The sequence below is a fragment of the Carassius gibelio genome, chromosome A6 (genome assembly GCF_023724105.1).
Source record: "Carassius gibelio isolate Cgi1373 ecotype wild population from Czech Republic chromosome A6, carGib1.2-hapl.c, whole genome shotgun sequence".
NCBI classification, from domain to species: Eukaryota; Metazoa; Chordata; class Actinopteri; order Cypriniformes; family Cyprinidae; genus Carassius; species Carassius gibelio.
In genome coordinates, this window is record NC_068376.1 from 30,928,779 (window position 1) to 30,939,109 (window position 10,331).

At 38.5% G+C, this 10,331-nt stretch overlaps 2 protein-coding genes across 2 annotated transcripts in view; one reads left to right on the forward strand and one right to left on the reverse strand.

Moving 5' to 3' along the window:
• Window positions 1–1,502: 1,502 nt before the first annotated feature.
• Window positions 1,503–6,180, forward strand: LOC128016068 (DNA damage-inducible transcript 3 protein). Its single transcript, XM_052600429.1, has 4 exons — window positions 1,503–1,669; window positions 2,862–2,927; window positions 3,339–3,542; window positions 3,619–6,180. The coding sequence occupies exons 3-4, from the start codon at window positions 3,402–3,404 to the stop codon at window positions 4,231–4,233; spliced, it is 756 nt and encodes a 251-aa protein (XP_052456389.1). The 5' UTR covers window positions 1,503–1,669; window positions 2,862–2,927; window positions 3,339–3,401; the 3' UTR covers window positions 4,234–6,180.
• A 78-nt stretch (window positions 6,181–6,258) lies between these two features.
• The window catches only part of LOC128016067 (methionine--tRNA ligase, cytoplasmic), a 21,366-nt gene continuing 17,293 nt past the window's right edge, over window positions 6,259–10,331 (reverse strand). The window contains exons 18-21 of the mRNA XM_052600428.1: window positions 9,365–9,560; window positions 9,186–9,257; window positions 7,037–7,150; window positions 6,259–6,570 (exon numbers count right to left, since the gene is read on the reverse strand). Coding sequence (XP_052456388.1) covers window positions 6,421–6,570; window positions 7,037–7,150; window positions 9,186–9,257; window positions 9,365–9,560 — 532 coding nt within the window. The 3' untranslated portion in view covers window positions 6,259–6,420. The remainder of the gene's footprint in view (window positions 6,571–7,036; window positions 7,151–9,185; window positions 9,258–9,364; window positions 9,561–10,331) is intronic.

The following is a 10,331-nucleotide window of genomic DNA, read 5'->3' on the forward strand; positions in this document are numbered from 1 at the left end:
TGTTGGGGAAAAATATTAAGGGTGGTTCCCAGACAGAGATCAACACCTGAAGCCATTAAAACAGTGCTACATCTTATTTTTCAAGTTATTACTTTGGATAAACAAAATACTATGTACATTTAGGGCAGTTCATGGACAAAGATTAAAACCTATAAAGCCATTAAAACCATGCTATATTATTTTTACATTGGATAACCAAATGACAGCATTCTGAAAACTGTAATAATGCTTTAAAACATCCACATTTTTAAGTGCCCTTGTCTAGGCTTCAAGACTCATGTTGGGAAAATATTTAGGGCGGTTCACAAACACAAATCAAAACATATTCTAAAGCCATTAAAACCATGCTACTTTTTTTTTTTTTTAGTAATTACGTTGGATAACCAAATGACAGCATTCTGAAAACTGGAATAATGTTTGAAACATGCACACTTTTGAGTGCCCTATCTAGGCTATAGGATCCATGTTGGGAAAATATGTCTATAGGGTGGTTACATTGGTTCTGATTAAACCATGGATATTTTTCATGTCACCGTAATAAAGCATATAATTTAAAAGCAATTAAAACGTTGTCATTACACTCATGTCTATAAATTTGGATAACCAGATCACAGCATTCTGAAAATTACAATAATGTCTTTTAACCTTCACACTTTAAGTGCAATGTATATGGACAATAGGATCCAACTTGGAAAAAATACTATATGGACGCTTCGTGAAACTTAATCTTATTCTGAAAAATTCTTCCAGACTAATCTGAGAACTATATTCTGACCTTCCCGACTTCTTCCTCACTTTATGGGCTCGTTAGGTGATCATAAATAGGTAAAGTGCTATAGCATAATCACTCGAGTTGTTTAATTGTTAATATGGATCGTGTGTGTTGACTGGAGTGAAATGGCTGAAGTGGGATTCTTTAAACTCCTATGGAATATCATCATTCCATAAGTGCTCAACTGGATGCATTTGGAAACAAGACTAAATCAACTTGGGTCACTAGAGAGGGGTTATTAAAGATGAAAAAAAGAGCGGACACATGCATCACAAGACGACCGCGGATATTAACGTTCCCTATTTTTATAAGCGCATATGCGAACGCAAGCAAAAATGGAAACATTTTTCCTACATCCTTATAAGGCAGCTCGCCACTTTTTTTTTTTTTTAACGAAAGGTTGTTTAATAAAACATGCTCGGGCTCTGCTAGTCTTATCTCCAACTAGAAACCGGTTGCCAACGATTGCATCATTCCTTTCATGTGACTCCCTCACGCCCCAAATTCGTCCTGGCCGTCTTATGACTGCATCACATCTTCCTGCTCACACAAACTCGCGCGGAGCGAGAACAACCAGCAAAGTCATCAAGTCCCGCCCAGCGCGGCTGCTGATTGGATGTCTCTAAGCAGAAGAATTCCGACCGCCTCGCGTGATTGGTCCAAGCTACCGACCATCTCCTGTCAGTTTCTCCTAATCTGGGTTAGGTTGCACCTTGAGATCCTTCCCCCAGAGTTCGGTTGGAGTCACTCTATAAATGTCCCCGGGAGTTTCCGAAATCCACACTCGGTGACTTCAACTGAACAATGGTTAACATGAGCGATCACCAATCTCTACAAAAACACGCACAGACCCTGAATCCGAAACAGCCGAGGAAAAGAAATAATAAAAAGAAAAGGGTGAGTGTCATCTCTATTGCTCTTCATCGTGTTCTGATATACTTTGTCAAGCTTTTGGGAATGCGTGTTTTTTGGCGACTATCCCGGGCTGTTTTTGGAATACAGTTGCTCAACTCAAATTTCATTGGAGAGTTTTTCCATTTTAACGTCCGTTTTATTTATTTAACGCAACACTGTTGCGCTTTTTTTCGCTGTTGTATCATGTTTACGTTAGAACACTTGGCGTTGACAGCTGTCACTTCCTCCCGGTCGCGGAAACTTTGTAGCGCACGCTTGATTTGTAACGGTTTTTGTTACATCGCTCGCCAGCAACTCTTTGATCGTCAGCGGAACGCAACTTTGTACACTTCAAGAAGCCAAACGGAAGCGGTCGGAATGGACGACCCGTTGTTTTTTAACATCGCCGAAGTGCTTTAAAAGCGCTATTTCGCTGAGGAGTGCTCGCCCTTTGTTTCCTCACTCCTGTACTTTGATTCCATGACGTCATTGGCTCGCTGTCAGTGTCGTGAAGCGCCGCTCCAGACGGGAGCAATTAGAAGAAAATTCGTTTAAATTACACAAGAAGTCACTTAGCGTTTTATTTTAAGTCGGTTTTAAAATAACCGATTTATGATGTAGTCGCTGTTGGAGTAAACCAGACAACAGATAAACATCCTTAAACGATTATTAACAGATTATTAATAGAAAAACAATAAGTTTTAGTTATGTCGCTTCACTCCGCATTAAGATTTTTGTTTAAAAAAATAAATAAAACAGGCGTGCCTCAGGTATTTGTGTTAGGGCTGTTTTCATTTTCACCCGGATGTCGTTCGCTGATCATGTTTATAACTCAGAAATGAGTTCTGCAGTGTTTTTTTTTTTTTCAGCTGAGCTGAAACGCCTTGGTCACTGGGTTGTTTTGACTCACGCAGGGGGCGCCACCGAGCACACAATGCGCCTTTGTTTACATAAAAAACACTGACCTAATTTTAGATTAAAGATTAATCGCTATAGTTAATTTGAATCAATATCTGATCAAGACCCCAAAAGTATGTTATGTTTTTCCATTGTTCTTTGCAGCTTGCTTGTGTTTCTCATCTGAAATGTTTTGCAATGAGAATGTTTTTTTTATATATTTTATTTTTTAATAGTTTTGCAATAGTTTTGCAACCATGACATGTGGCTTGAGCTGTTCCGTGTTTTATTCCTCTAGAATCATTGGGACAATATACCGCCATCAACTCACATTCAAACTTGATTGTCAAGAGACTGATTTGAGGTGAGCATTTCTATAGCTTATATGCATGTTCAAATAATTATTTAATAACTAAATTTAATGATTTAAATAGAAAACAACAAACAGCACTAAACGGAGCAAAAAATATAATAATAATAAACTTTCTCAATTCGTGCATGCACTCTTTTGAAGCTCTGGGTTTGTTGTTTGTTGTGTAGTAACGCTGTTTGGCCACTATGTGTCCTTGTTGCACCGGGTGGCTGAGCAGTCGATCTTAATGTCGCGTATAATAGCGGGTCACCCAGATAAATCAGCTATTCCCTAACCTGCCGGCGCAGGTGAAGCTTTACTCCGCTGACGCACCGGAGCTCCCACTAGACGTGCACGCTGTACAGCATATAGAGCTGGTTCTCCACTTCTTTTAGACAGTTTCTCCGTTTTTTTTCCGGTCAGGTCTGGTGTGCTAGGTGTGGGAGCATAGCGTGTTGTGTCTGTGGATAGCGACTGATTGGTGCGATGACTGCGGAGTGGCTGTACCCCCCAGGCGTGGGGCCGCTGTGTGGTGCAGAGTTGGAGGCGTGGTATGAAGACCTACAGGATATACTGGGCTCCGACGCGGGCGGGGCTAAAGTCACCAGAGCCCCGCCTTGCTCCGAGGTCAGTAACGTCAAACGGCGCTCAACGGTCGCGTCCCGCAGACTTCACAGTTCTAACGGTTTCTCTTGTTATGCAGAAGGAGCCCGAGTTTCTGGATGTGTTGGAGAGCTGCTCGCTCACCTGGTTGACGGAGGGGCAGGTTTGGGGCGACGGGGTGCAACGGGTCACCGATGAGCCACCTGTCGTCCACTCGCCACCGCGAAAAGATGACCGGAGAGGAGGCGAGTCGGAGCACACCTCGTCCGGAGGAGACCTGCTTCCGCCAGAGTTCTTCGAGCTCCTCAGCGAGGGCGGCGTCGGGTCGGCGGAGACGATGGTGAGCGGCGGGTACCAAGGTTCGCATCACGCGCCTCCGTCGCCATCCGCGAGCGAGGAAGAGCTTCCGACAGTCCCGGACACATCGTCCTGCTCCTCGGAGTCCTCCTCATCCTCCCTCAACTGCTCCCCTCCTCCGTCCCCTCCAACACGTCCGGGAAAGAGAAAGCGGGCCGGCGACAAAGGAGGAGGCGCGCTGTGCTCCCCGTCCCCCGGGAAGAAGAGCCGACGGGAGCGTGAGCAGGAGAACGAGAGGAAGGTGCAGGAGCTGACGGATCAGAACGAGCGGCTCAAAGCCGAGATCGAGCGTCTGGGAGAGGAGGTGCAGCGGACGCGCCGGGCGCTCATCGAGAGACTCGTCAACACCAGGAGGTGAAGGAGCAGAAGGAGGAGCCCAGGGGCCAAAGAGAAACAAACAATTGGTGGAAATCATCTCGCGGTGACCGTGAAATGCACATTTAGAGGGAGATAAAAGACACGTGGGACGGGGGGAGAGAGGAGGTTCACTGAACGACTCCCGCCGAGAGAGAATGAGAAAGTCAGATTAAGCCGTAGAAAAGAAAGAATGTGGAGCCCAACGCAAACACAGAATGAACTCAGCCCGAATACAGAGCAAAGAAGAAATGTTTTTTTTCTTTAAGAAAATAAATTATTTGTTTTTGAGTATCTAAGTTCATTTAAACCAACGTGATACATTTTAAATCGGCTTGATACATTTAAATCAGTTTGATGCATTTAAATCGGCTTGATACATTTAAATCAGTTTGATACATTTTAGTGAACATCATTTAAAGGTAAATGCTACAATGCATGTTACAATTTAACACATGATATTACAAATAAATTTGAAGGATGAGCAATGTATAAATCGAAATATTTTTCATAAAGAAAAAGAAACACAATTTTAATTAAGATTCAAAAACTTTTTGCGGTAAATTAAAATGACTAATGCAATAAATTAAAGGCAAATACTTCAATGTATAAATATTACAATTGAACAAATTACATTACATATACCATTTGCATTATGCTAAAAAAAGTATCAAAAGCAAATAAGAAATTCGATTTTTCATGAAGAAAATAAAGCCTAATTTGAGAAAAATCTTAAGTGACTAATGCATTTCTTTTAAAAGCAAATATTATGGTGATGTACTAATGTTACAATTTAACAAATGATAAAAAAAAAAAAAAATTATAAAGAAAAAGCCTAATTTAAGGAAAAATCTGAATGGTTTTGCAGAAAAATGAATAATACAATTTAAAATAAAAACGTTTAAAACAGCATAAATGAAATGCAAGGACCTCTACGATTTATAAATGTTACAATTTAATGTATGCCATTGCGAAAAGAATAAGTTGCATTACAGCAATACAAATATTAAAAGCAAATAATAAACGAGAAAATGAAGTCTAATTTTACAAAAGCTTTTTTGCAGAAAATTAAATTACTTTAAATGTAATGTTTTAAACATTTAAACCGGCAAAAATTAAAGACTGTAAAACAAGTACTACTGTGCGTTTTTTAAATGAACAAATTACTGAATAAGATATATTTTGCATTGCATTAATCAAAATGCGGCATGTGATTAATTCTCATTAAAATAAAAATAAATCACAATGCAAAAATTGTAATGCTACATGTAAAGCTGCGATAAAAGTGCTGTAAACGTTTATTAAACTACCCAAAGCTTAATCAACTTTCTGTGTAATTGAAAGCTGATTGTTCATCAGTGCCGAGGAAGTCTTGAGGGAATGTAGCAGAGACGACGAGAGAAAAGGCAGAACTGCGATAATAAAGAGAGCAGAAGAGATCTGATTGTATCAGTGACGGTGATTGTAGGTGCATTTCATTGTAAGCAGCCAGTTTTCATTCATGTCGTGTGTTAATGAAGGGCTTTAACCGTGTAAATTCACTCCTAGTTGACAGAGATTAGTAGCTCAGGACTGTTATAGTGAACGATTGTCAGCGTTTCGCACCATCAACCCGAGGCCTCTAAGAGTGTGTGTGTGTGTGTGTGTGTGTTCAGATGAAACTATGAATGGATGTTCGTAGCGATTTTGCTCTCACTTCTTCTCTTGAAACTTTTCCAGGATTTTTAGAGCTAGCAGTTTATAACATACTCTCAGTTTCTGATCATTTCTATTTTTCTATACGTGTATCCCATAATCATCATGATATACCTTATATTGTAGTTTCCTTATCTTACAATAAACATGCATGCACTGTATTAGAGTAGAAACATTTTTATCTGAATTTTATTTAGCCTTACTGAATACGGAATTGTATTACATTTCATTTTGTTATTAAAATCTTAAAAATGAACTGAGTCTTCTGTCTTTTGTCCTTGTGTTTATTGATTGTGTGAATAAAATATGTTTGTTTCAGAGCAACAAGAGACAGTGAGAAACACATTGATTTTATTGCATTTTAAAAAGAGCATTTAATAGACTTCGTTGCATTTTAAAAAGGATAGGTTGTATTTTTATAGGAGTGGATAAATAGTGCAGAAAGCCCTGAAAATATTCCTGTATGATGGATTTTCTTCCTCTCACGTTCACCTTTTTATTTCTTCTTTCCTTTCTGAGCGGCTGGCTCCGGGTTCTTGCCCTCCGCAAGAGAAAGTTGTTTTTTCAGTTGCAGTAATTTATCGACTTCATCGTCAATTACAGATTTGTCGGCTTTCTGAGCTTTTAGGCCTCGTACTTTATTGCCCTGAAACACACACACACACACACACACACAAATTGAACAAATTGATTTTAATAAAATAAAATTAGATTTTTTTTGTTTATTTTAATAAAATAAAATTAGATTTTTTTTTTTTTTTTTTTATAAAATAAAATTAGATTTTTTTTTTATGTTAATGTCAATGCGTGTTCTTTGCTCTCTTGGGTTAAAAAAAAACAGACACTTATATTAGAAAGTAAAAATATATATTAAATTTCTACATTTATTTTTAGTTTGTAATAATCTGTAATATGTATGTGTGATGTGTAATAAATATATATACTGTAATATATATACATTTAAAAAAAAAAAAATTGTCCAAAAAAGGGCAGCGTACGGACATTCAAACGGTCCACTGGTACATTATATTATATTAAAGAGCCAAAAAATGAATGCATAAAGAGTAATTTCAGTTTATTTATTTGACATGTAGGTGTGTGTGTGTTCGTACTTGTTCTGCCACTAAAGCCGTCAGCTGTTTGGCTCTCTCTGGATCTGCGTTCACACGCACCGATGCATGCACCGCACCAGCGCTGGGTTTGGACTCTGCAGCGCTGCTCGGAGCCTAGACACAGAAACAAATGACATATTTCAAATAGTGCATCATGTGCATTGATTCATTAATTAAAACCACAAAAATAATACGTGCATTTGTTCTTCATATGTTTTAATTAAAAATATAATGTAAGTTTAAATTATATAAAATTATTTAATTGGTAATAAAAACTACAAAAATACATGCATTTGTTTTAATAATGATATAAAATATTAATTAATAAAAAACGCATGCATATTTTTTCATCTTTAAAAATACAATTTATTAATTATGTGAAATATTTTAATTGCAAAAAAAATACATGCATTATTTTTCATCTTTAAAAAATATATTTTAATAATTATGTGAAATTTTAATTTCTAACAAAAATACATGCATTTATTTTTCATCTTTAAAAAATATAATTTAATAATTATGTGAAATATTTTAATTTCCATCAAAATACATGCATTTATTTTTTTACTTTAAAAATACAATTGAATAATTATATGAAATAGCTTAATTAATAAAAACACAATTGCATTTGGTAATCTAATTTGTAAGAGCAACCACACAAATGCACACACACACACACACACACATTAATATGCGTATAATACGTGTTAGTAGGCATTGAGCAGCTCTGTGAAATCGTCGTTCTTAAAAACATGTTAAAACGAATCTAAAATGCTGTTTGTTGTGTATCAGATGTTTTTCTTGGCTCCGAGCAGCCAGAGGCAGATTGTGCGCGAGTGACTGACAGCGGAGGGCTTTGATCCAGAGTTTGAATAAAGACATCATCACCAAATCGATTTCACAGTCAATTCTAGTGAAAACAGAGACACAAAGCCACGAGCACACAGAGCGTCACACGCACATCTACCTTCACTTCAACACACTCCTCTTCTGGCTGAGAGAGAGCGGATGAAATCACACAATCAGAGCACAAACATCAGATCCAGCAGCTCATGCTGATTTAAAGACATCTTTTGTCCAATAAGTTTCTAGAAGCACAGATCATTTCATAGAGACCGCGCTCACCGAGAGCAATTTCTAGCTGTTAAATATTGTGTTTAATGACTGTGAATGAAACGTGTGTTTTCAGCAGAGTAACAAAGCAGAACAATGAAACGGGTGATACATGATCACATCTTAAAAATGATAATTCACGTCATGCACAAGGGTTTTTAAAAATAATTCTATAAAAGGTCTATAAAGAACTCCCAAAGAGCAGTTTCTAGCTGAAAAAACTATCTCTCTCGCTCTACATATGTGTGTGTGTGTGTGTGTGTGTAAGAGTGTGTGAGAGAGAGAGTGTGTGTGTGTGAGAGAGAGAGATAAAGTGAGTGTGTGTGTGTGTGTGTATATGAGTGTGTGAGAGAGAGAGTGTGTGTGAGAGAGAGAGTGAGAAAGTGTGTGTGTGTGTGTGTGTGTGTGTGAGAGAGAGAGTGAGAAAGTGTGTGTGTGTGTGTGTGTGTGAGAGAGAGTGAGTGTGTGTGAGAGAGAGAGTGAGAAAGTGTGTGTGTGTGTGTGTGTGAGAGAGAGAGAGAGAGAGTGAGAAAGTGTTTGTGTGTGTGAGAGAGAGAGATAAAGTGAGTGTGTGTGTGTGTATATGAGTGTGTGAGAAAGAGTGAGTGTGTGTGAGAGAGAGTGTGTGTGTGTAAGAGAGAGAGCGTGTGTGTGTATGTGTGTGTGTTTGAGAGAGAGAGAGTGTGTGTGAGAGAGAGAGTGAGAAAGTGTGTGTGTATGTGTGTGTGTGTGAGAGAGAGAGAGTGAGTGTGTGTGTGTGTGTGAGAGAGTGTGTGTGTGTGAGAGAGAGAGAGAGAAAGTGTGTGTGTGTGTGTGGGAGTAGTGAATCAATAAATCTGTATAATTGATTATATATTTGTATTTTTTTTTGTGAACTACATGGAACTATATTTATATGTTGTTACATAAAGAATTGAATTTGTATAAATAACTGTGTGTGTGTGTGTGTATATATATATATAAAATCTTTTTTTTTTATTATTATAGTTTCTGCACGAGAGCCCTGATTAATAATGGATGAGTAACTTTCACAAACCTGTTGTCCTCCAAACCTTTTCCTCAGAGCCTCGATCTGTTCGTTCTCCAGCTTTTGGAACAAAGGACTGACCTGTTGGAGAGGTCAAAAAACAATCAAATCATATTTTAATAACTCTGTTCTTGCTTATATTAAGCTAACACCGTTGTATGTTGATATTAAGCGAGCTGGATCAGTACGGTGCCGATGTGGTGTCCGGCGGGGAGCGTGCAGATGAAGCTCCCTGTGTTCTGCAGCATGGAGCTGACGCTGGGGGGCGGAGCCTGCAGCTGCTGGCGGATGGTTTGACTGACAGCTGGCATGTACGGCTCCAGCACGGCGGACAGGAGACACGCCACGTTCACCGACACACCGGTCACCGTCCCGGCTCGCTGCCTGCGGCACAAACACACCTTACACACACGCCTGAGTCTGACACAGTGTCAAAATTTTTTTTAAGTGAATTGCGGACTTGTTGAAAAGTTTATTGCTGACTTTTTTAACACACAACTCTGAATTTATTTCTCTCAATTTAGATTTTTATTTCACAATCACCAATTTTTGTCACAACTGTGAATTTGTAAAACGGTGCTTGATTCTGATTGGCTGAGCCGCGTTCGAAGCAGTTCTAAATTACAAAGTAACATACACATTTGTTTACTCCTGTGTGTTGCTCGGCAACCACTTTGTAGCAACCACCACTGTTTCTGAGGAGCTACATTGTTTTTATTAATATCATTACACTTTATTTGCTCTGTTTTATTCTGGGAAACTTTACTACATTCACGTGATTAACAGTTTTATAAAAAATGCTTTGCGTCCTGCCTAACAACGCCCCTTAGCCGTTATACCTTCAGCTTCTTGGGGCTTATTGCTTTATTATAACTTCAATTCTGAGTCTGTATCATGCAATTGTGAGAGAATTTAAAAAAGTCAGTCTAGAAAGGGTGAGATTAAAAAAATATATTGCAATTACAATTAGTAGTGGAAACAAGCTTCCAAAAACTATACAAATTCAGATTAGAGAGAGAGAGTTAATCTGTGCTCATTCGTGACCCCGGAGCACCAATCCAGACAGAAGGGTCAATTTTGTGAAATATACAGCATCTGAAAGCTGAATAAATGATCTCTCCATTGATGTCTGGTTTGTTATGATAGAACAATATT

Coding starts and splice junctions, on each gene's coding strand:
- LOC128016068 (XM_052600429.1), top strand. CDS start 3,402: ATGACTGCGGAGTGGCTGTACCCCCCAGGCGTGGGGCCGCTGTGTGGT. Junction 3,543..3,618: donor GAGCCCCGCCTTGCTCCGAG/GTCAGTAACGTC, acceptor CTTGTTATGCAG/AAGGAGCCCGAGTTTCTGGA.